This window comes from Pseudophryne corroboree, chromosome 1 (assembly GCF_028390025.1).
Source record: "Pseudophryne corroboree isolate aPseCor3 chromosome 1, aPseCor3.hap2, whole genome shotgun sequence".
Taxonomy (NCBI): Eukaryota; Metazoa; Chordata; class Amphibia; order Anura; family Myobatrachidae; genus Pseudophryne; species Pseudophryne corroboree.
The window spans coordinates 348,709,075-348,735,506 of NC_086444.1; the positions used below are offsets into that span (position 1 = coordinate 348,709,075).

General features: G+C 48.7%; 1 protein-coding gene across 2 annotated transcripts in view; it reads left to right on the top strand.

Annotated features, from left to right (window-relative positions):
- Positions 1 to 26,432, top strand: part of ANKLE2 (ankyrin repeat and LEM domain containing 2) — a 258,310-nt gene that overhangs the window by 199,155 nt on the left and 32,723 nt on the right. For both annotated transcript variants that reach the window (XM_063964705.1, XM_063964704.1), the window contains exon 11: positions 11,633 to 12,272. In XM_063964705.1, coding sequence (XP_063820775.1) covers positions 11,633 to 12,272 — 640 coding nt within the window. The remainder of the gene's footprint in view (positions 1 to 11,632; positions 12,273 to 26,432) is intronic.

The window sequence follows — 26,432 nt, forward strand, 5'->3', positions numbered from 1 at the left end:
ATAAAAAAGCGGGAGAAAAGTCCGCGGAAAAGGGGCGGAGCTATCTCCCTCAGCACACTGGCGCCATTTTCTCTTCACAGTGCAGCTGGAAGACAGCTCCCCAGGCTCTCCCCTGTAGTTTGCAGGCTCAAAGGGTTAAAAAGAGAGGGGGGGCACTAAATTTAGGCGCAATATTGTATATACAAGCAGCTATTGGGAAAAATTCACTCAATATAGTGTTAATCCCTAAATTATATAGCGCTCTGGTGTGTGCTGGCATACTCTCTCTCTGTCTCCCCAAAGGGCTGTGTGGGGTCCTGTCCTCAGTCAGAGCATTCCCTGTGTGTGCGGTGTGTCGGTACGGCTGTGTCGACACGTTTGATGAGGCTTATGTGGTGGCAGAGCAGATGCCGATAAATGTGATGTCGCCCCCTGTGGGGCTGACACCAGAGTGGATGGATAGGTGGAAGGTATAAACCGACAGTGTCAACTCCTTACATAAAAGGCTGGATGACGTAACAGCTGTGGGACAGCCGGCTTCTCAGCCGCGCCTGCCCAGGCGTCTCAAAGGCCATCAGGGGCTCAAAAATGCCCGCTCCCTCAGATGGCAGACACAGATGTCGACACGGAGTCTGACTCCAGTGTCGACGAGGTTGAGACATATACACAATCCACTAGGAACATCCGTTACATGATCCCGGCAATAAAAAATGTGTTACACATTTCTGACATTAACCCAAGTACCACTAAAAAAGGGTTTTATGTGTGGGGAGAAAAAGCAGGCAGTGTTTTGTTCCCCCATCAAATAAGTGAATGAAGTGTGAAAAAGCGTGGGTTCCCCCGATAAGAAACTGGTAATTTCTAAAAAGTTACTGATGGCGTACCCTTTCCCGCCAGAGGATAAGTTACGCTGGGAGATATCCCCTAGGGTGGATAAGGCGCTCACACGTTTGTCAAAAAAGGTGGCACTGCCGTCTTAGGATACGGCCACTTTGAAGGTACCTGCTGATAAAAATCAGGAGGCTATCCTGAAGTCTGTATTTACACACTCAGGTACTAGACTGAGACCTGCAGATAGTGCTGCTGCAGCGTGGTCTGTGACCCTGTCAAACAGGGATACTATTTTGCGAACATAAGAGCATATTAAAGACGTCGTCTTATATATGAGGGATGCACAGAGGGATATTTTGCCGGCTGGCATCCAGAATTAATGCAATGTCCATTCTGTCAGGAGGGGATTAGAGACCCGACACTGGACAGGTGATGCTGACTTTAAAAGGCACATAGAGCCTTATAAGGGTGAGGAATTGTTTGGGGATGGTCTCTGGGACCTCGTATCCACAGCAACAGCTGGGAAGAAAAATTTTTACCTCAGGTTTCCTCACAGCCTAAGAAAGCACTGTATTATCAGGTACAGTCCTTTCGGCTTCAGAAAAGCAAGCGGGTCAAAGGCGCTTCCTTTCTACACAGAGACGAGGGAAGAGGGAAAAAGCTGCACCAGTCAGCCAGTTCCCAGAATCAAAATTCTTCCCCCGCTTCCTCGGAGTCCACCGCATGACGCGGGGGCTCCACAGGCGTAGCCAGTTACGGTGGGGGGCCGCCTCAAAAATTTCAGCGATCAGTGGGCTCGCTCACAGGTGGATCCCCCCTGGATCCTTCAAGTAGTATCTCAGGGGTACAAGCTGGAATTCGAGGCGTCTCCCCCCCCCGCCGTTTCCTCAAATCTGCCTTGCCGACAACTCCCTCAGGCAGGGAGGCTGTGCTAGAGGCAATTCACAAGCTGTATTCCCAGCAGGTGATAGTCAAGGTGCCCCTACTTCAACAAGAACGGGGTTACTATTCCACACTGTTTGTGGTACCGAAACCGGACGGTTCGGTGAGACCATGTTAAATTTGAAATCCTTGAACACATACATAAAAAAATTCAAGTTCAAGATGGAATCGCTCAGGGCGGTTATTGCAAGCCTGGAGGAGAGGGATTACATGGTATCCCTGGACATCAAGGATGCTTACCTACATGTCCCCATTTACCATCCTCACCAGGAGTACCTCAGATTTGTGGTACAGGATTGCCATTACCAATTCCAAACACTGCCGTTTGGACTGTCCACGGCACCGAGGGTCTTTACCAAGGTAATGGCAGAAATGATGATACTCCTTCGAAAAAAGGGAGTTTTAATTATCCCGTACTTGGACGATCTCCTTATAAAGGCGAGGTCCAAGGAGCAGTTGTTGGTCGGAGTAGCACTATCTCGGGAAGTGCTACAACAGCACGGATGGATTCTATACATTCCAAAGTCACAGCTGGTTCCTACCACACGCCTACTGTTCCTGGGGATGGTTCTGGACACAGAACAGAAAAAAGTGTTTCTCCCGCAGGAGAAAGCCAAGGAGCTGTCATCTCTAGTCAGAGACCTCCTGAAACCAAAACAGGTATCGGTGCATCACTGCACACGAGTCCCGGGAAAAATGATAGCTTCTTACGAAGCAGAATTTCATTCGGCAGGTTCCATGCAAGAACCTTTCAGTGGGACCTCTTGGACAAGTGGTCGGGATCGCATCTTCAGATGCATTGGCTGATAACCCTGTCTCCAAGGACCAGGGTATCTCTACTGTGGTGGCTGCAGAGTGCTCATCTTCAAGAGGGCCGCAGATTCGGCATACAGGACTGGGTCCTGGTAACCACGGATGCCAGCCTTCGAGGCTGGGGGGCAGTCACACAGGGAAGAAATTTCCAAGGACTTTGGTCAAGTCAGGAGTCGTCCCTACACATAAATATTCTGGAACTGAGGGCCATTTACAATGCCCTAAGTCTGGCAAGGCCTCTACTTCAAAACCAGCCGGTACTGATCCAATCAGACAACATCACGGCAGTCGCCCATGTAAACCGACAGGGCGGCACAAGAAGCAGGATGGCGATGGCAGAAGCCACAAGGATTCTCCGATGGGCGGAAAATCACGTCTTAGCACTGTCATCAGTGTTCATTCCGGGAGTGGTCAACTGGGAAGCAGACTTCCTCAGCAGACACGACCTACACCCGGGAGAGTGGGGACTTCATCCAGAAGTCTTCCAACTGTTGGTAAACTGTTGGGAAAGGCCACAGGTGGACATGATGGCGTCCCGCCTCAACAAAAAACTAGATATTGCGCCAGGTCAAGGGACCCTCAGGCGATAGCTGTGGACGCTCTAGTGACACCGTGGGTGTACCAGTCGGTTTATGTATTCCCTCCTCTGCCTCTCATACCAAAGGTACTGAGAATAATAAGAAAACGAGGAGTAAGAACGATACTCGTGGTTCCGGATGGGCCAAGAAGAGCTTGGTACACAGAACTTCAAGAAATTATATCAGAGGACCCATGGCCTCTACCGCTCAGACAGGATCTGCTACAGCAGGGGCCCTGTCTGTTCCAAGACTTACCGCGGCGTTTGACGGCATGGCGGTTGAATTCCGGATCCTAAAGGAAAAGGGCATTTCGGAGGAAGTCATTCCTACGCTGATAAAAGCCAGGAAAGAAGTAACCGCAAACCATTATCACCGTATTTGGCGAAATTATGTTGCGTGGTGTGAGGCCAGGAAGGCCCCAACAGAGGAATTTCAGCTGGGTTGTTTTCTGCACTTCCTACAGTCAGGAGTGACTATGGGCCTAAACTTGGGTTCCATTAAGGTCCAGATTTCGGCTCTGTCGATTTTCTTCCAGAAAGAACTGGCTTCACTGCCTGGAGTTCAGACATTTGTAAAGGGAGTGCTACATATTCAGCCCCCTTTTGTGCCTCCTGTGGCACCTTGGGATCTCAACGTGGTGTTGAGTTTCCTAAAATCACATTGGTTTGAGCCACTTAAAACTGTGGATTTGAAATATCTCACGTGGAAAGTGGTCATGTTATTGGCCTTGGCTTCGGCCAGGCGTGTGTCAGAATTGGCGGCTTTGTCATGTAAAAGCCCTTATCTGATTTTCCATATGGATAGGGTAGAATTGAGGACTCGTCCCCAGTTTCTCCCTAAGGTGGTATCAGCTTTTCACTTGAACCAACCTATTGTAGTGCCTGCGGCTACTAGGGACTTGGAAGATTCCAAGTTACTGGACGTAGTCAGGGCCTTAAAAATTTATATTTCCAGGACGGCTGGAGTCAGGAAAATTGACTCGCTTTTTATCCTGTAGGCACCCAACAAAATAGGTGCTCCTGCTTCTAAGCAGACTATTGCTCGCTGAATTTGTAGCACAATTCAGCTGGAGCATTCTGCGGCTGGATTGCCGCATCCTAAATCAGTAAAAGCCCATTCCACGAGGAAAGTGGGCTCATCTTGGGCGGCTGCCCGAGGGGTCTCGGCTTTACAACTTTGCCGAGCTGTAACTTGGTCAGGGGCAAACACGTTTGCAAAATTCTACAAATTTGATACCCTGGCTGAGGAGGACCTTGAGTTCTCTCATTCGGTGCTGCAGAGTCATCCGCACTCTCCCGCCCGTTTGGGAGCTTTGGTATAATCCCCATGGTCCTTACGGAGTTCCCAGCATCCACTAGGACGTCAGAGAAAATAAGATTTTACCCACCGGTAAATCTATTTCTCGTAGTCCGTAGTGGATGCTGGGCGCCCATCCCAAGTGCGGATTGTCTGCAATACTTGTATGTAGTTATTGCCTAACTAAGGGTTATTGTTGAGCCATCTGTTGAGAGGCTCAGTTATATTTCATACTGTTAACTGGGTATAGTATCACAAGTTATACGGTGTGATTGGTGTGGCTGGTATGAGTCTTACCCGGGATTCAAAATCCTTCCTTATTGTGTCAGCTCTTCCGGGCACAGTATCCTAACTGAGGCTTGGAGGAGGGTCATAGTGGGAGGAGCCAGTGCACACCAGGTAGTCTAAAAGCTTTCTTTTAGCTGTGCCCAGTCTCCTGCGGAGCCGCTATTCCCCATGGTCCTTACGGAGTTCCCAGCATCCACTACGGACTACGAGAAATAGATTTACCGGTGAGTAAAATCTTATTTTCTCTGACGTCCTAAGTGGATGCTGGGGACTCCGTCAGGACCATGGGGATTAGCGGCTCCGCAGGAGACAGGGCACAAAACTAAAGCTTTAGGATCAGGTGGTGTGTACTGGCTCCTCCCCCTATGACCCTCCTCCAAGCCTCAGTTAGGTTTTTGTGCCCGTCCGAGCAGGGTGCAATCTAGGTGGCTCTCTTAAGGAGCTGCTTAGAAAAAGTTTTTAGGTTTCTTATTTTCAGTGAGTCCTGCTGGCAACAGGCTCACTGCATCGAGGGACTTAGGGGAGAGAAGTTCAACTCACCTGCGTGCAGGATGGATTGGCTTCTTAGGCTACTGGACACCATTAGCTCCAGAGGGAGTCGGAACACAGGTCTCACCCTGGGGTTCGTCCCGGAGCCGCGCCGCCGACCCCCCTTGCAGATGCTGAAGATTGAAGGTCCAGAAACCGGCGGCAGAAGGCTTTTCAGTCTTCATGAAGGTAGCGCACAGCACTGCAGCTGTGCGCCATTGTTGTCACACACTTCACACCAACGGTCACGGAGGGTGCAGGGCGTTGCTGGGGGCGCCCTGGGCAGCAATGTATAATACCTTATTCTGGCTAAAAATACATCACATATAGCCCCTGGAGGCTATATGGATGTATTTAACCCCTGCCAGGTCTCAGAAAAACGGGAGAAGAAGCCCGCCGAAAAGGGGGCGGGGCCTATTCTCCTCAGCACACAGCGCCATTTTCCCTCACAGAAATGCTGGTGGGAAGGCTCCCAGGCTCTCCCCTGCACTGCACTACAGAAACAGGGTTAAAACAGAGAGGGGGGGCACTTAATTGGCGATATGTATATATATATTAAAATGCTATAAGGGAAAAACACTTATATAAAGGTTGTCCCTGTATAATATAGCGTTTTTGGTGTGTGCTGGCAAACTCTCCCTCTGTCTCCCCAAAGGGCTAGTGGGGTCCTGTCCTCTATCAGAGCATTCCCTGTGTGTGTGCTGTGTGTCGGTACTTGTGTGTCGACATGTATGAGGACGATGTTGGTGAGGAGGCGGAGCAATTGCCGGTAATGGTGATGTCACTCTCTAGGGAGTCGACACCGGAATGGATGGCTTCTTTAAGGAATTACGTGATAATGTCAACACGCTGCAAGGTCGGTTGACGACATGAGACGGCCGGCAAACCAATTAGTACCTGTCCAGGCGTCTAAAACACCGTCAGGGGCGTTAAAACGTCCTTTTACCTCACACGGACACTGACTCCAGTGTCGACGGTGAAGAAACAAACGTATTTTCCTTTAGGGCCACACGTTACTTGTTAAGGGCAATGAAGGAGATGTTACATATTTCTGATACTACAAGTACCACAAAAAAGGGTATTATGTGGAGTGTGAAAAAACTACATGTGGTTTTTCCTGAATCAGATAAATTAAATGAAGTGTGTGATGATGCGTGGGTTTCCCCCGATAGAAAATTATTGGCGGTATACCCTTTCCCGCCAGAAGTTATGGCGCGTTGGGGAACTCACCTTAGGGTGGATAAGGCGCTCACACGCTTATAAAAACAAGTGGCGTTACCGTCTCCAGATACGGACGCCCGCAAGGAGCCAACTGATAAGAGGTTGGAAAATATCCTAAAAAGTATATACACACATACTGGTGTTATACTGCGACCAGCGATCGCCTCAGCCTGGATGGGCAGCGCTGGGGTGGTTTGGTCGGATTCCCTGACTGGAAATATTGATACCCTTGACAGGGACAGTATTTTATTGACTATAGAGCATTTAAAAGATGCATTTCTATATATGTGAAACTCTGGCATCAAGAGTAAGTGCGATGTCCATATCTGCCAGACGATGTTTATGGACACGACAGTGGTCAGGTGATGCAGATTCCAAACGGCACATGGAAGTATTGCCGTATAAAGGGGAGGAGTTATTTGGGGTCGGTCCAGCGGACCTGGTGGCCACGGCAACAGCTAGAAAATCCACCTTTTTTACCCCAAGTCACATCTCAGCAGAAAAAGACATAGTCTTTTCAGCCTCAGTCCTTTCGTCCCCATAATATCTGCCCAGGGATAGAGGTAAGGGAAGAAGACTGCAGCAGGCAGCCCATTCCCAGGAACAGAAGCCTTCCACCGCTTCTGCCAAGTCCTCAGCATGACGCTGGGGCCGTACAAACAGGTGCGGTGGGGGGGTCGTCTCAAGAGTTTCAGCACGCAGTGGGCTCACTCGCAAGTGGACCCCTGGATCCTACAAGTAGTATCCCAGGGGTACAGATTGGAAATTCGAGACGTCTCCCCCTCGCAGGTTCCTGAAGTTTGCTTTACCAACGTCTACCTCCGACAGGGAGGCAGTATTGGAAACAATTCACAAGCTGTATTCCCAGCAGGTGATAATCAAAGTACCCCTCCTACAACAAGTAAAGGGGTATTATTCCACACTATATTGTGGTACTGAAGCCAGACGGCTAGGTGAGACCTATTCTAAATGGAGTCACTCAGAGCAGTGATAGCGAACCAGGAAGAAGGGGACTATATGGTGTCCCTGGACATCAAGGATGCTTACCTCCATGTCCAAATTTGCCCTTCTCACAAAGGGTACCTCAGGTTCGTGGTACAAAACTGTCACTATCAGTTTCAGACGCTGCCGTTTGGATTGTCCACGGCACCCCGGGTCTTTACCAAGGTAATGGCCGAAATGATGATTCTTCTTCAAAGAAAAGGCGTCTTAATTATCCCTTACTTGGACGATCTCCTGATAAGGGCAAGGTCCAGAGAACAGTTGGAGGTCTGAGTAGCACTATCTCAAGTAGTTCTACGACAGCACGGGTGGATTCTAAATATTCCAAAATCGCAGCTGTCTCCGACGACACGTCTGCTGTCCCTAGGGATGATTCTGGACACAGTCCAGAAAAAGGTGTTTCTCCCGGAGGAGAAAGCCAGGGAGTTATCCGAGCTAGTCAGGAACCTCCAAAAACCAGGAAAAGTGTCAGTGCATCATTGCACAAGGGTCCTGGGAAAAATGGTGGCTTCTTACGAAGCGATTCCATTCGGCAGATTTCACGCAAGAACTTTTCAGTGGGATCTGCTGGACAAATGGTCCGGATCGCATCTTCAGATGCATCAGCGGATAACCCTGTCTCCAAGGACAAGGGTGACTCTTCTGTGGTGGCTGCAGAGTGCTCATCTACTAAAGGGCCACAGTTATGCATTCAGGACTGGGTCCTGGTGACCACGGATTCCAGCTTGAAAGGCTGGGGAGCTGTCACACAGGGAAAAAATTTCCAGGGAGTGTGATCAAGTCTGGGGACTTCTCTCCGCATAAATATACTGGAGCTAAGAGCAATTTACAATGCTCTAAGCTTAGCAAGACCTCTGCTTCAAGGTCAGCCGGTATTGATCCAGTGGGACAACATCACGGCAGTCGCCCACGTAAACAGACAGGGCGGCACAAGAAGCAGGAGGACAATGGCAGAAACTGCAAGGATTCTTCGCTGGGCGGAAAATCATGTGATAGCACTGTCAGCAGTTTTTCATTCCGGGAGTGGACAACTGGGAAGCAGACTTCCTCAGCACGACCTCCACCCGGGAGAGTGGGGACTTCATCGAGAAGTTTTTTTCCACATGATTGTGCACCATTGGGAAAGACCAAAGGTGGACATGATGGCGTCCCGCCTGAACAAAAAACTGGACAGGTATTGCGCCAGGTCAAGAGACCCTCAGGCAATAGCTGTGGACGTTCTGGTAACACCATGGGTGTACCAGTCGGTGTATGTGTTCCCTCCTCTGCTTCTCATACCAAAGGTACTGAGAATTATAAGACGTAGAGGAGTAAGAACTATACTCGTGGCTCCGGATTGGCCAAGAAGGACTTGGTACCCGGAACTTCAAGAGATGCTCACAGAGGACTCAGGGCCTCTGCCGATAAGAAGGGACTTGCTTCAGCAAGTACCATGTCTGTTCCAAGACTTACCGCGGCTGCGTTTGACGGCATGGCGGTTGAACGCCGTATCCTAAGGGAAAAAGGCATTCCGGAAGAGGTCATTCCTACCCTGGTCAAAGCCAGGAAGGAGGTGACCGCACAACATTATCACCACATGTGGCGAAAATATGTTGCGTGGTGTGAGGCCAGGAAGGCCCCACGAAGAAATTTCAACTCTGTCGATTCCTGCATTTCCTGCAAACAGGAGTGTCTATGGGCCTCAAATTGGCGTCCATTAAGGTTCAAATTTCGGCCCTGTCGATTTTCTTCCAGAAAGAATTGGCTTCAGTTCCTGAAGTCCAGAAATTTGACAAGGGAGTACTGCATATACAACCCCCTTTTGTGCCTCCAGTGGCACTGTGGGATCTCAACGTAGTCCTGGGATTCCTCAAATCACGTTGGTTTAAACCGCTCAAATCTGTGGATTTGAAATATCTCACATGGAAAGTGACCATGATGTTGGCCCTGGCCTCGGCCAGGCGAGTGTCAGAATTGGCGGCTTTGTCTCACAAAAGCCCATATCTGATTGTCCATTCGGACAGGGCAGAGCTGCGGACTCGTCCCCAGTTTCTCCCTAAGGTGGTGTCAGCGTTTCATCTGAACCAGCTTATTGTGGTACCTGCGGCTACTAGAGACTTGGAGGACTCCAAGTTGCTAGATGTTGTCAGGGCCCTGAAAATATAGATTTCCAGGACGGCTGGAGTCAGGAAAACTGACTTGCTGTTATCCTGTATGCACCCAAAAAACTGGGTGCTCTTGCTTCTAAGCAGACGATTGCTAGTTGAATGTGTAGTACAATTCAGCTTGCACATTCTGTGGCAGGACTGCCACAGCCAAAATATATAAATGCCCATTCCACAAGGAAGGTGGGCTCATCTTGGGCGACTGCCCGAGGGGTCTCGGCTTTACAACTTTGCCGAGCTGCTACTTGGTCAGGGGCACACCCTGGCTGAGGAGGACCTGGAGTTCTCTCACTCGGTGCTGCAGAGTCATCCGCACTCTCCCGCCCGTTTGGGAGCTTTGGTATAATCCCCATGGTCCTGACGGAGTCCCCAGCATCCACTTAGGACGTCAGAGAAAATAAGATTTTACTTACCGATAAATCTATTTCTCGTAGTCCGTACTGGATGCTGGGCGCCCGTCCCAAGTGCGGATTGTCTGCAATACTTATACATAGTTATTGTTACAAAAAAAAAAAAAATCGGGTTGTTATTGTTGTGAGCCGTCTGTTCAGAGGCTCCTACGTTTGTCATACTGTTAACTGGGTTTAGATCACAAGTTATACGGTGTGATTGGTGTGGCTGGTATGAGTCTTACCCGGGATTCAATATCCTTCCTTATTGTGTACGCTCGTCCGGGCACAGTATCCTAACTGAGGCTTGGAGGAGGGTCATAGGGGGAGGAGCCAGTACACACCACCTGATCCTAAAGCTTTAGTTTTGTGCCCTGTCTCCTGCGGAGCCGCTAATCCCCATGGTCCTGACGGAGTCCCCAGCATCCACTACGGACTACGAGAAATAGATTTATCGGTAAGTAAAATCTTATTTTTTTTCTTTTGGCTATAGCCTCAACAAGAAGGATATCCGATTTGGGAGCACTTTTCTGCTGCACCCCATTTTTGTCATGAGAGCGGTTCTACGGCCCAAACAGGGTTACCTCCCCAAAGTGGTGTCTAGCTTTCATCTTAATAAAGAAATTTGAAGTTCTGGCCTTCCAATAACCAGGCCTCCCGACAGGTGAGGCCTCCTTGGATGTGGTTGATGCTCTTCGGATCTACGTGGACTGTACTAGTTCCATCAAGAAAACGGATTCCCTCTTTGTTCTATATGGATTCCACATGCAGAGCTGGCCAGCTAACAAACAGACTGGCCAAATGACTATCTCATAGGCTTACACGCAGGCTGACTTTCTTGTGTCGGCTACAGTCTCTGCTCATTCTATCCTTGTGGGACCTTTGTGTGGGCAGCTCGCTGTGGCACGTCTGCTGAACCAACTATGCAAGGAAGCCACGTGGTCATCTGTCCACACATTTGTTAGGTTCTGTGCCTTTGATGCGTTTGTTTCTCAAGATGCTTTATTTGATGCAAGTTATCCTCTAGGCTTATAATCTTCTCCTCCCTAGTTCAGCTGCTTTGGAACATCCCCAATGTCATCCCTGTGGATGCCTATGGACCCTGAAGAGAATAAGTTACTTTTGTTAACACTCTCTTTGAGGTCCATAGGATCCACATGGCTCCCACCGTGACTCGCCTAGCTTCAATGGGTTACTTCTCTCTGTCACCTGTTCCAATGTCGATGGTGTGGGTGTTTCCTGTCAGTACCATTCTTCCTTCTCTCCTCTCCAGCTCCTGCCTTGGGCTTGTTAACAAAACTGAGGAGCCTGAGTTGTGGGCGGGCTATGGGGGGAGAAGGACTAGTGCATCTTGTGAGCTCAAAAAGCTTAACTGTTTGGTGCCTGATCCTGGTCTCCAGTATCCTATCACAATGTCATCCCTGTGGGATGACATTTCCCCATTCCCCGTTATCTTGTTAAACCACTTGACTCCTTACATTTACTGCCTCTATATATCTGTGATGCAAATTCTGTGTTTTTCTTAGATTTTTATTTGTAAACATTAATTTGATTAAAGGTAAAAAAGAAAACAAAACAAAAGAAACTGTAACTTACTGAACATGCAATGATTTCATTACAGGAAAAAGCAAAAAGTTCTGCAATTCCGTTTCAGTGGGAGCATTTCTGGATGATGATGAAGACATGAGTCTAGAAGAAATTAAAAACCGCCAGAATGCAGCACTAAAGAAAAGCCTCCCATTGATGTCTGCTGAGACAATCGCAGTACCAGAGTGTATAATGGACACAACACCCCTCCCAGGCAGCCCCCAGAGTGATGGAACTGTGCTTGGATACTGCAGATCATTGAATAATGACCAAATCCATCCTGGAGATTGCCGACACCAGCAAGGCATGGAGGAGAGAATGTTATCTCCTGTATCCAACCTCATGGCTGAGTTTGATAAACTTTCATTGTCTGAGCAAGCCAATGAAGATTCTCCTGTAAAAGACGACTGTGCGGTTTCTCAAAAAATGAGTCAAATGGCTGTTTCCAATGATCTTATGGATCTTGAACCTAGTAGCTCTTCTGCAAGGACAAAATGTTCACTGTTATCACAAGTTACTCAAGCCCTGCCATTCCAGAGCCTGCTGGATAAACCTTTTACACCAGGAAACACTGAGCTGTCCTCTTCAATTTCTTGTTCAGGTTCATGTAGCCAGCAGCTAATCATGCAGACACCATCAAAAAACCAAAGTAATAGAGGAACGTTCCTTCTCGGGTATGTACTAGGCTCAGCCAGCATATTGCATGTGTGTCCTAAATTATTTTAGAAATTCTTTTTACAAATCAACATATATGTAAGTGCAAATAGAAAAGGAGCAGCCTATGCTTAAACCAAAAGAGGCACCTTTTATGTTTTAAATCGGAGAATATCCCAGAACTAATGTCAAAGTTGTTCTTTTCTAGCTCAGTGGTTCTCAACCATCAAGTCTTTTCAACAAGTCATTGCCTAGCGATAGCCTCTGCCTGATTGACAGGCAGAGGCGGTCGCTGGGCGGCACGGCGGCGTTTGGCCACCGTTTTGTGGGCGCGGTCCAGCCAACACAGACGTGGCCGGACCGTGCGGGGGGGCGGGCCGCAGAGGCTGCGTGACGTCACACGCAGCCGTTGCGAGCCGGGCAGTGACTAGTAGCCTGGGAGCTACTCCTGAATTAAAAAAGCATCGCCGCTGTGCGATGCTTTTGTACTTCAGCGATGCGGCAGGGACTGACATGCGGGGCGGGCTAGTCCTGTGCTGGGCGTCCCCCCGCATGTCTGTGTTCCAGATCGTAGCTGTGCTAAATTTATCACAGCTACGATCAACTCGGAATGACCCCCCTAAGTACCTGGAACCTACCTGTGCATGAATAAAGTAATCCACAAAACATGACCTGTTGGTGGACCTGAGGGCTGGAGTCTAGTGGGGAATTTTTTTTATTCTTACATAGTAGGTTCACTTTAAGTATTAAATACAGTCTAACAAGCACAGTGCTTGGTGTTCTTTAAAAGTGCACCCAGGTGTTTGAAAAAAGGAGATGTTTTGGAGGAATGCTTTAGAAACGGATAGATGGCTATCTACAACCACCCTATGGTACCTATGGCTTGGTTCTACAACCACCCTTTTTTTCCCAGTAACCTAGGTGATCTTTTCAAGAACATATTTTAACCACTTAACTGGCATGGTCAGATCACATGCGACTGCTCCGCTCCACTGTGTCCCGCAGTTTTTGACTAGGAGATCCATTCTTCAGATGTGCATTATATAATTAAATATTTAAATACTGTTAAAACTATATTGACTAAAAAAGAAAAACAAATAATAAATGACCGATTTTTAGGGGAAAAATCGTCAGTTAAGTGGTTAAGGTGATCCCACCACTAAATTGTTTAAAGTTACAGATATTGTAGGTCACATACACCTATCCGCAAATTGGGACTGTTTGGCGCTCCACGGACTTTGCCAGTAAGCTGTACTATGCGCCTCACCACAGACTTTTTCACTTGATATGCGTCTTGGTTATATTGCTAATGCTAAAAAATGACAATGCATAGGTACCCTGGACACCAGGTACCTATTCAGGAAACTGCTATGTGCGACTCAGATGCTAGCTTGTGTACAAGGTAAAAAAATGGAGTTCCACTATGAGTGAGCCCCACTATGCTTTACACCAGTTTTGTTCAATCTGTGACTTTGTACTAGTTCCTCTGCAACAAAAACATGAATCCTAGTACCTTTTTATAAGCGATTTTGTATTGGGCTATACTGCAAATACAAAGCTAAATTCAGGAAAGTATAAAATTCTGAGAATCTTTACTAGTGGTGGAATGTCTAAAGCTGGGCATACACTATACAGTTATCTGACAGACCATCTGTCTAATGTGTCTGGTTGAAATGAAAACCTGGTAATGTGTGGGAGCAAATGACAATCGAACATTTGCTCCCAAACACTGGAAAACGGACAAAAACTGACGTTCGGACAAATTGGTTAAAATTCGTATGTTTATATTTCTCTGACATCCTAGTGGATGCTGGGTACTCCGTAAGGACCATGGGGAATAGACGGGCTCCGCAGGAGACTGGGCACTCTTAAAAGAAAGATTAGGTACTATATCTGGTGTGCACTGGCTCCTCCCTCTATGCCCCTCCTCCAGACCTCAGTTAGAATCTGTGCCCGGCCAGAGCTGGATGCACCTAGTGGGCTCTCCTGAGCTTACTAGAAAAGAAAGTATTTGTTAGGTTTTTTATTTTCAGTGAGATCTGCTGGCAACAGACTCACTGCTACGAGGGACTGAGGGGAGAGAAGCAAACCTACCTGCTTGCAGCTAGCTTGTGCTTCTAAGGCCACTGGACACCATTAGCTCCAGAGGGATCGAACACAGGGCCCGACCTCGATCGTCCGTTCCCGGAGCCGCGCCGCCGTCCCCCTTGCAGAGCCAGAAGACGGAAGAACCCGGAGAAAATCGGCGGCTGAAGACTCCGGTCTTCAATAAGGTAGCGCACAGCACTGCAGCTTTGCGCCATTGCTCCCACAGCACACCACACGCTCCGGTCACTGGTGGGTGCAGGGCGCTGGGAGGGGGCGCCCTGGGCTGCAATATGTATACCTTTTTGGCAAAGGTGCACATAATACAGTTTTAAACTGTATATGTGCCTAATCCCCCGCCATACACATTATTAAAAAAGCGGGAGAAGCCTGCCGCGGAGGGGGCGGGGCTATCTCCCTCAGCACACCGGCGCCATTTTTTCTTCACAGCTCCGCTGGAAGGACGCTCCCCAGGCTCTCCCGTGCAGTATACACTACAAGAAGGGTAAAAAAGAGAGGGGGGGCACATATATTTAGGCGCAAAAGGTGATATAAGCAGCTATTGGGGGAAAATTCACTTTCTGTTAGTGTAAATCCCTCTGTTATATAGCGCTCTGGTGTGTGCTGACATACTCCCTCTCTGTCTCCCCAAAGGACTTTGTGGGGTCCTGTCCTCAGTCAGAGCATTCCCTGTGTGTGTGTGCGGTGTGTAGGTACGGCTGTGTCGACATGTTTGAGGAGGACGCTTATGTGGAGGCGGAGCAGGTGCCGATAAGTGTGATGTCGCCCCCTGCGGGGCCGACACCAGAGTGGATGGATATGTGGAAGGTATTAACCGACAGTGTCAACTCCTTGCATAAAAGGTTCGATGACGCAGCTTTGGGACAGCCGGCATCTCAGCCCGCGCCTGCCCAGGCATCTCAGAGGCCATCAGGGGCTCAAAAACGCCCGCTACCTCAGATGGCAGACACAGATGTGGACACGGAGTCTGACTCCAGTATAGACGAGGATGAGACAAATGTACAGTCCACAAAGGCCATCTGATGCATGATTACGGCTATGAAAAATGTGTTGCACATTTCTGACATTAACCCGGTTACCACTAAAAAGGGTATTATGTTTGGGGAGAAAAAGCAGCCAGTGACTTTTCCCCCATCTGATGAGTTAAATGAATTGTGTGAAGAAGCATGGTGTTCCCCAGATAAGAAATTAGTGATTTCTAAGAGGTTACTAATGGCGTACCCTTTCCCGCCAACGGACAGGTTACGTTGGGAAACATCCCCTAGGGTGGACAAGGCGCTCACACGCTTATCAAAAAAGGTGGCACTGCCGTCTCAGGACACGGCCACCTTAAAGGAGCCTGCAGATAGAAAGCAGGAGGCTATCCTGAAGTCTGTGTATACACACTCAGGTACTATACTGAGACCTGCAATTGCTTCAGCATGGATGTGTAGTGCTGCAGCTGCTTGGTCTGATACCCTGTCAGATAACATTGATTCCCTTGACAGGGATACTATTTTGCTAACCATAGAGCATATTAAAGACGTCGTCTTATATATGAGGGATGCACAGAGGGACATTTGCCGGCTGGCATCTAGAATTAATGCAATGTCCATTTCTGCCAGGAGAGTATTATGGACTCGGCAGTGGACAGGTGATGCTGATTCTAAAAGGCACATGGAGGTTTTGCCTTATAAGGGTGAGGAATTGTTTGGGGACGGTCTCTCGGACCTCGTATCCACAGCAACAGCTGGGAAGTCGACTTTTTTACCTCAGGTTCCCTCACAGCCTAAGAAAGCACCGTATTATCAAGTACAGTCCTTTCGGCCTTAGAAAGGCAAGCGGGTCAGAGGCGCGTCCTTTCTGCCCAGAGGCAGGGGTAGAGGGAAAAAGCTGCACCAGACAGCCAGTTCCCAGGAACAAAAATCCTCCCCTGCTTCCACTAAGTCCACCGCATGACGCTGGGGCTCCACAGGTGGAGCCAGGTGCAGTGGGGGCGCGTCTCCGGAACTTCAGCGACCAGTGGGTTCGCTCACAGGTGGATCTCTGGGTTCTACAAGTGGTATCTCAGGGATACAAGCTGGAGTTCGAGGCGTCTCCCCCTCGCCGTTACCTCAAATCAGCCTTGCCAGCTGCTCCCAAGGAAAGGGAGGTAGTACTGGCGGCAATTCACAAGCTGTACCTTCAGCAGGTGATAATCAAAGTTCCCCTCCTTCAACAGGACGGGGTTACTATTCCACAATGTTTGTGGTACCGAAACCAGACGGTTCGGTGAGACCCATTCTAAATTTGAAATCCTTGAACACTTATATAAGGAAGTTCAAGTTCAAAATGGAATCGCTCAGGGCGGTTATTGCAAGCCTGGAAGAGGGGGATTTTATGGTGTCACTGGACATCAAGGATGCTTACCTACATGTCCCCATTTACCCACCTCACCAGGAGTACCTCAGGTTTGTGGTACAGGACTGTCATTACCAATTCCAGACGTTGCCGTTTGGTCTGTCCACGGCACCGAGGGTATTTACCAAGGTAATGGCCGAAATGATGATACTCCTTCGAAAGAAGGGAGTTATAATTATCCCGTACTTGGACGATCTCCTTATAAAGGCAAGGTCCAAAGAGCAGTTGTTAGTCGGAGTAGCACTATCTCAGGAAGTGCTACAACAGCACGGCTGGATTCTGAATATCCCAAAGTCGCAGCTGATTCCTACGACGCGTCTGCTGTTCTTGGGCATGATTCTGGACACAGAACAGAAGAAGGTGTTTCTCCCGGAGGAGAAGGCCCAGGAATTGTCATCTCTGGTCAGGGACCTCCTGAAACCAAAACAGGTGTCGGTGCATCACTGCACACGAGTCCTGGGAAAGATGGTAGCTTCTTACGAAGCAATTCCCTTCGGCAGGTTCCATGCAAGGATCTTTCAGTGGGATCTGTTAGACAAGTGGTCCGGATCGCATCTTCAGATGCATCGGTTGATCACCCTGTCCCCGAGGGCCAGGGTGTCTCTGCTGTGGTGGCTGCAGAGTGCTCATCTTCTCGAGGGCCGCAGATTCGGCATTCAGGACTGGGTCCTGGTGACCACGGATGCAAGCCTCCGAGGTTGGGGGCAGTCACTCAGGGAAGAAACTTCCAAGGACAGTGGTCGAGTCAGGAGACTTCCCTACACATAAATATTCTGGAACTAAGGGCCATTTACAATGCCCTGATTCAAGCAGAACCCCTGCTTCAAAACCAACCGGTGCTGATTCAGTCAGACAACATCATGGCGGTTGCCCATGTAAACCGACAGGGCGGCACAAGAAGCAGGATGGCGATGGCAGAAGCCACAAGGATTCTTCGATGGGCGGAGAATCACGTGCTAGCACGGTCAGCGGTGTTCATTCCGGGAGTGGACAACTGGGAAGCAGACTTCCTCAGCAGGCACGACCTCCACCCGGGAGAGTGGGGACTTCATCCAGAAGTCTTCAAGCTGATTGTAAATCGTTGGGAAAGGCCACAGGTGGACATGATGGCGTCCCGCCTCAACAAAAAGCTAAATAGATATTGCGCCAGGTCAAGGGACCCTCAGGCGATAGCTGTGGACGCTCTAGTGACACCGTGGGTGTACCAGTCGGTTTATGTGTTCCCTCCTCTTCCTCTCATACCAAAGGTACTGAGGATAATAAGAAAGAGAGGAGTAAGAACTATACTCATCGTTCCGGATTGGCCAAGAAGAACTTGGTACCCGGAACTACAAGAAATTATCTCAGAGGACCCTTGGCCTCTGCCGCTCCGACAGGACCTGCTACAGCAGGGGCCCTGTCTGTTCCAAGACTTACCGCGGCTGCGTTTGACGGCATGGCGGTTGAGCGCCGGATCCTAATGGAAAAGGGCATTCCAGATGAAGTCATTCCTACGCTGATAAAAGCTAGGAAGGATGTGACGGCAAAACATTATCACCGCATATGGCGAAAATATGTTGCTTGGTGTGAGGCCAGGAAGGCCCCAACAGAGGAATTTCAGCTGGGTCGATTTCTGCACTTCCTACAGTCAGGAGTGACTATGGGCCTAAAATTGGGATCCATTAAAGTCCAGATTTCGGCCCTGTCTATTTTCTTTCAAAAAGAACTGGCTTCACTGCCTGAAGTTCAGACGTTTGTTAAGGGAGTGCTGCATATTCAGCCCCCTTTTGTGCCTCCAGTGGCACCTTGGGATCTCAACGTTGTGTTGGATTTCCTAAAATCACATTGGTTTGAGCCACTTCAGACCGTGGAGTTGAAGTATCTCACGTGGAAGGTAGTCATGCTGTTGGCCTTGGCCTCAGCTAGGCGTGTGTCAGAATTGGCGGCTTTGTCCTGTAAAAGCCCATATCTGATTTTCCATATGGACAGGGCAGAATTGAGGACTCTTCCCCAATTTCTCCCAAAGGTGGTATCAGCGTTTCATTTGAACCAACCTATTGTGGTGCCTGAGGCTACTCGGGACTTGGAGGATTCCAAGTTGCTGGACGTAGTCCGGGCCCTGAAAATCTATGTTTCCAGGACGGCTAGAGTCAGAAAAACTGACTCGCTGTTTATCCTGCATGCACCCAACAAGCTGGGTGCTCCTGCTTCAAAGCAGACTATTGCTCGCTGGATCTGTAGCACGATTCAACTTGCACATTCTGCGGCTGGACTGCCGCATCCTAAATCAGTAAAAGCTCATTCCACGAGGAAGGTGGGCTCTTCTTAGGCGGCTGCCCGAGGGGTCTCGGCTTTACAACTTTGCCGAGCTGCCTCTTGGTCGGGATCAAACACTTTTGCAAAATTCTTCAAGTTTGATACCCTGGCTGAGGAGGAGGACCTTGAGTTTGCTCATTCGGTGCTGCAGAGTCATCCGCACTCTCCCGCCCGTTTGGGAGCTTTGGTATAATCCCCATGGTCCTTACGGAGTACCCAGCATCCACTAGGACGTCAGAGAAAATAAGAATTTACTCACCGGTAATTCTAATTCTCGTAGTCCGTAGTGGATGCTGGGAGCCCGTCCCAAGTGCGGACTTTCTGCAATACATGTATATAGTTATTGCTTAACTATAGGGTTATTGTTCTGAGCCATCTGTTGAATGAGGCTCAGTTGTTGTTCATACTGTTAACTGGGTATAGTTATCACAAGTTGTACGGTGTGATTGGTGTGGCTGGTATGAGTCTTACCCTGGATTCCAAATCCTTTCCTAGTAATGTCAGCTCTTCCGGGCACAGTTTCCCTAACTGAGGTCTGGAGGAGGGGCAAAGAGGGAGGAGCCAGTGCACACCAGATATAGTACCTAATCTTTCTTTTAAGAGTGCCCAGTCTCCTGCGGAGCCCGTCTATTCCCCATGGTCCTTACAGAGTACCCAGCATCCACTACGGACTACGAGAAATAGAATTACCGGTGAGTAAATTCTTATTATTTGTTAAAGGGGAAAACTCTATTTTGTTTTAAGGGGCAGATATGTTTTGTGCAAATTGATTGATTGACCTATGTGGGCATGAATAGCGATAGAACATGCCTCATCAAAATTGTAATATTTACCTATGAGCAATTTGTCACCTTCATGACCGCTGCGATGAAACTCCATTTCATATTGGGTTTATAATTTTTTTTTTTTTTTTTTTTAAACACCATGCTCTCAATATTAAGGTTTCACATGTTGTATCTATTAGTCCCAAAGTTGTGAGACACTGGGAACATGTTGGATTTTAGAAGGTTCAGGGGGAAGGTGAGCACTTTAAATTAAAAACGTTTGTCGCTGCTCCTCCTTATATTTCGAGCCTGCTGGGAGCACTTCAGTTTAAGTAACTCTTAGTGGGGGCTTTCTTAGGGCTGCTTCTGCAGCAATTAGTTTATTTGCTTGTTCCAGACCACCAGGAGGTTTTTCTAAAAATCCCTGTACATCACAGGATAACTATGTAGGGACTATACAACAGCTGGGTCTTCACTGCCAGTTCTGCAAATCTTTATCCTCTGGTGAGCAGGGACAGTTCTAGAGGAGGAAGTGATCAGGTCTTCTGCATGGGTAGCTACTGGTCCACTGCGCACCAGAATAGATTACTCTATAGGTAATAAAACCTGTCCTGCATTCTGGGAGAGGGCATTTTTTTTCCTGTTAAACTGCAGTGGGTGCTAGTTCCGGGGGTCTATAATCTATAAGGGGGCTCTTGGTTCTCTTGTCTGATTAGAGCAGAAAAGCAAAAGACTGGTAGGTGTACTCCTATCAAAGTAACGAATTGCCACAAGTGCTTTTCTACTTTGCCAGTGGGACAGTTAGGTGTTGCTGCTGTTTGCTGCCTGCCTGGAGATCATGGGCGGAATTTAATTATCATGCCCGATCTTCTGTCTAAAGTGATGGGAGATCGCGGGTGCGATATTAAATTGCGTCTCCTGATCGTGGCCATAGAGGTCGAGTTTAGCTGTGTAAAGTGGCTAAACCTGGTAGGGGCGTGGCCGCAAGGACATGGAGTATCCGCTTCAAGTCAGCTCTCTCCGTCTTACAGTATCCTGTCTTAGTATCCTGGGACCCTTATCTTCCTACAAAGTAGTGTGCAGGTGTAGGAAAGTCTGCTGCTTACCCCGCTCCTACCACATACCTCCCCGACGCTGCTCTTCAAAAGGTGCTGGATGCGGTGTCTGCTTGTGAAACTAGACTAGCAGAGAAAATTGGTCAGGTTCAATCTGACCTATTATATATCATGACCTCCAGAAAGTTAGGGAGTGCGTTGGGGAGGTGGAGACTCGCATATCTACCTTGGAAGACTCAGTGACCCCACTATGTACCAAGGTTAATGCTGTCACTGCTCAACTAGCTGATGTACAAAACAAGTTGCTAGACATAGTAGGTCATTTAAGGAGATGCAATGTCCAATTTGTTGGCCTGCCTGAACGGGAGGAAGTTTTTGGATAAGTGGCTCTGTGACACATATGGAGCTGATTGCTTTTCGCCCTTTTTCACTGTGGAAAGAGCTCGTAGAGTTCCATCTAGACCTCTACCGCCGGGGGGGCTCCGCCTCGTACCTTTATAGCCAAGCTTCTTAATTACTGTGACAGATGTTATTTCTCTTACGTCCTAGAGGATGCTGGGGTCCACATTAGTACCATGGAGTATAGACGGGTCCACTAGGAGCCATTGGCACTTTAAGAGTTTAATAGTGTGGGCTAGCTCCTCCCTCTATGCTCCTCCCACCAGACTCAGTTTAGAAAATGTGTCCGGAGGAGCAGGTCACAGCTAGGGGAGCTCCATAGGAGTTTTTCTAGTTTTTATTATTTCTCTAACGTCCTAGTGGATGCTGGGACTCCGTCAGGACCATGGGGAATAGCGGGCTCCGCAGGAGACAGGGCACATCTTAAAAAGCTTTTAGGTCACATGGTGCGTACTGGCTCCTCCCCCTATGACCCTCCTCCAAGCCTCTGTTAGGTTTTTGTGCCCGTCCGAGAGGGTGCAATCTAGGTGGCTCTCCTAAAGAGCTGTTTAGAAAAGTTTTTTTTTAGGTTTCAATCTCAGTGATTCCTGCTGGCAACAGGATCACTGCATCGAGGGACTTAGGGGAGAGATTTCCAACTCACCTGCGTGCAGGATGGATTGGAGTCTTAGGCTACTGGACACTTAGCTCCAGAGGGAGTCGGAACACAGGTCAGCCTGGGGTTCGTCCCGGAGCCGCGCCGCCGATCCCCCTTACAGACGCTGAAGAGACGGCAGAACGGAGGTCCGGAAAGCAGGCGACAGAAGACTCCTCAGTCTTCTTGAAGGTAGCGCACAGCACGGCAGCTGTGCGCCATTGTTGTCACACGGCTCACTGACTCAGTCACGGAGGGTGCAGGGCGCTGCTGGGGGCGCCCTGGGCAGCAATATAATTACCTTTAGTGGCAAAATAAATACATCACATATAGCCATTAAGGCTATATGTATGTATTTTAACCCAGGCCAGTTTCTTAAAAACCGGGGAAAAGCCCGCCGAAAAAGGGGCGGAGCTTATTCTCCTCAGCACTCAGCGCCATTTTCCTGCTCAGCTCCGCTGGTGAGGAAGGCTCCCAGGTCTCTCCCCTGCACTGCACTACAGAAACAGGGTAACAAAGAGAAGGGGGGCATAAATTGGCGATATTTATATATTAAGAGCGCATATATAGTAAACAACACCTTCTAGGGTTGTTTATATACATTTATAGCGCTTTTGGTGTGTGCTGGCAAACTCTCCCTCTGTCTCCCCAAAGGGCTAGGGGGTCCTGTCTTCGATTAGAGCATTCCCTGTGTGGCTGCTGTGTGTCGGTACGTGTGTGTCGACATGTATGAGGACGATGTTGGTGTGGAGGCAGAGCAATTGCCGATGATGGTAATGTCACCCCCTAGGGAGTCGACACCGGAATGGATGGCTTTAGTTATGGAATTACGTGATAATGTCAGCACATTACAAAAGTCAGTTGACGAAATAAGACTCCCGGCAAACCAGTTAGTACCGGTTCAGGCGTCTCAGACACCGTCAGGGGCTGTAAAACGTCCTTTACCTCAGTCAGTCGACACGGGTACCGACACAGATGAATCTAGTGTCGACGGTGAAGAAACAAACGTATTTTCCAATAGGGCCACACGTTATATGATCACGGCAATGAAGGAGGCTTTGCAGATCTCTGATACTGCTGGTACCTCAAAAAGGGGTATTATGTGGGGGGTGAAAAAACTACCTGTATTTTTTCCAGAATCAGAGGAATTGAATGACGTGTGTGATGAAGCGTGGGTTAACCCCGATAGAAAACTGCTAATTTCCAAGAAGTTATTGGCATTATACCCTTTCCCACCAGAGGTTAGGGCGCGCTGGGAAACACCCCCTAGGGTGGATAAGGCGCTCACACGTTTATCAAAGCAAGTGGCGTTGCCGTCTCCTGATACGGCCGCCCTCAAGGATCCAGCAGATAGGAGGCTGGAAACTACACTGAAGAGTATATACACACATACCGGTGTTATACTGCGACCGGCAATAGCCTCAGCCTGGATGTGCAGTGCTGGGGTAGTGTGGTTGGATTCTCTGACTGAAAATATTGATACCCTGGATAGGGACAGTATTTTATTGACTCTAGAGCAATTAAAGGATGCTTTCCTTTATATGCGAGATGCTCAGAGGGATGTTTGTACTCTAGCATCAAGAGTAAGCGCGATGTCCATATCTGCCAGAAGAAGTTTATGGACGCGACAGTGGTCAGGTGATGCGGATTCCAAGAGGCATATGGAAGTATTGCCATATAAAGGAGAGGAATTGTTTGGGGTCGGTCTTTCGGACCTGGTGGCCACGGCAACTGCCGGCAAATCCACTTTTTTACCTCAGACCCCCTCCCAACAGAAAAAGACACCGTCTTTTCAGCCGCAGTCCTTTCGCTCCTATAAAAAGCGACCAAAAGGACAGTCTTATCTGCCGCGAGGCAGAGGAAAGGGTAAGAAAGGGCAGCAAGCAGCCCCTGCCCAGGAACAGAAGCCCGCCCCGGCTTCTACAAAGCCATCAGCATGACGCTGGGGCTTTACAAGCGGACTCAGGAACGGTGGGGGGTCGACTCAAGATTTTCAGCAATCAATGGGTTCACTCACAAGTGGACCCGTGGGTCCTGCAGATAGTATCTCAGGGTTACATGCTGGAGTTCGAAAGGTCTCCCCCTCGCCGGTTCCTAAAGTCTGCTTTACCAACGTCTCCCTCAGAAAGGACGTCGGTTTTGGAAGCCATTCACAAGCTGTATTCTCAGCAGGTGATAGTCAAGGTACCCCTCCTACAACAGGGAAAGGGGTATTATTCCACACTATTTGTGGTACCGAAACCGGACGGTTCGGTAAGGCCTATTCTAAATCTGAAATCCTTGAACCTGTACATAAAGAAATTCAAGTTCAAGATGGAGTCACTCAGAGCAGTGATAGCGAATCTGGAAGAAGGAGACTTCATGGTGTCCTTGGACATAAAAGATGCTTATCTACATGTCCCGATTTACCCCTCACACCAAGGGTATCTCAGGTTCGTGATACAAGACTGTCATTATCAGTTTCAAACGCTGCCGTTTGGGTTGTCCACGGCCCCTCGGGTCTTTACCAAGGTAATGACCGAAATGATGGTTCTTCTACGAAGAAAAGGCGTATTAATTATCCCTTACTTGGACGATCTCCTGATAAGGGCAAAGTCCAGAGAACAGCTGGAAGTCGGTGTAGCGCTAACACAAGTAGTGCTTCAGCAACACGGGTGGATTCTAAATCTTCCAAAATCTCAATTGACCCCGACAACACATCTGCTGTTCCTGGGCATGATTCTGGACACGGTTCAGAAAAAGGTATTTCTCCCGGAAGAGAAAGCAAGGGAGTTATCCGAACTTGTCAAGAACCTCCTAAAACCAGGAACTGTGTCAGTACATCAATGCACAAGAGTCCTGGGAAAGATGGTGGCTTCGTACGAAGCGATTCCATTCGGCAGATTCCATGCACGAACATTTCAGTGGGATCTGCTGGACAAATGGTCCGGATTGCATCTGCACATGCATCAGCGGATAACACTGTCACCGAGAACAAGGTTGTCTCTCCTGTGGTGGTTGCAGACTGCCCATCTGTTAGTGGGCCGCAGATTCGGCATACAGGACTGGGTCCTGGTGACTACGGATGCCAGCCTACGAGGTTGGGGAGCAGTCACAAAGGGAAGAAACTTCCAGGGCGTGTGGTCAAACCTGGAGACGTCTCTTCACATAAATATACTGGAGCTAAGAGCGATCTACAATGCTCTAAGCCTGGCAAAATCGCTGCTTCAGGGTCAGCCGGTGTTGATCCAGTCCGACAACATCACGGCAGTCGCCCACGTAAACCGACAAGGCGGCACGAGAAGCAGCAGTGCAATGGCAGAAGCTGCAAGGATTCTGCGCTGGGCGGAGAATCATGTCGTAGCACTGTCAGCAGTGTTCATCCCGGGAGTGGACAACTGGGAAGCAGATTTCCTCAGCAGACACGACCTTCACCCGGGAGAGTGGGGACTTCATCCAGAAGTTTTCCACATGATTGTGAACCGTTGGGAAAAACCAAAGGTGGACATGATGGCGTCTCGCCTCAACAAAAAATTGGACAGGTATTGCGCCAGGTCAAGAGACCCTCAGGCAATAGCTGTGGACGCTCTGGTAACACCGTGGGTGTACCAGTCAGTGTATGTGTTCCCTCCTCTGCCTCTCATACCAAAGGTACTGAGAATTATACGGAAAAGAGGAGTAAGAACAATACTGGTAGCTCCGGACTGGCCAAGAAGAACTTGGTATCCGGAACTTCAAGAGATGCTCACGGAGGATCCGTGGCCTCTACCTCTAAGAAGGGATCTGCTTCAGCAGGGACCTTGTATGTTCCAAGACTTACCGCGGCTGCGTTTGACGGCATGGCGGTTGAACGCCGGATTCTAAAAGAGAAGGGCATTCCTGAGGAAGTTATTCCTACTTTAATTAAAGCCAGGAAAGAAGTGACCGCACAACATTATCACCGCATTTGGAGAAAATATGTTGCGTGGTGTGAGGCCAAGAAGGCTCCAACGGAAGAATTTCAATTGGGTCGATTCTTACATTTCCTGCAAGCAGGATTGTCTATGGGCCTCAAATTGGGGTCCATTAAAGTTCAAATTTCGGCCTTATCAATTTTCTTCCAGAAGGAATTGGCGTCAGTGCCTGAAGTACAAACTTTTGTCAAAGGTGTACTACATATACAACCCCCAATAGTGCCTCCAGTGGCACCGTGGGATTTGAACGTGGTTCTAAATTTTCTCAAATCTCATTGGTTTGAGCCTTTAAAATCGGTAGATTTAAAATACCTTACATGGAAGGTAACCATGCTGTTGGCCCTGGCTTCAGCCAGGAGAGTTTCGGAGTTGGCAGCTTTGTCATACAAAAGCCCATATCTGATATTCCATTCGGACAGGGCAGAATTGAGGACACGTCCTCAATTTCTCCCTAAGGTGGTTTCGGCATTTCACTTGAACCAGCCTATTGTGGTGCCTGCGGCTACTAGCGACTTGGAGGACTCCAAGTTACTGGACGTTGTCAGAGCATTAAAAATATATATTTCAAGGACAGCTGGAGTCAGAAAATCTGACTCGTTGTTTACATTGTATGCAC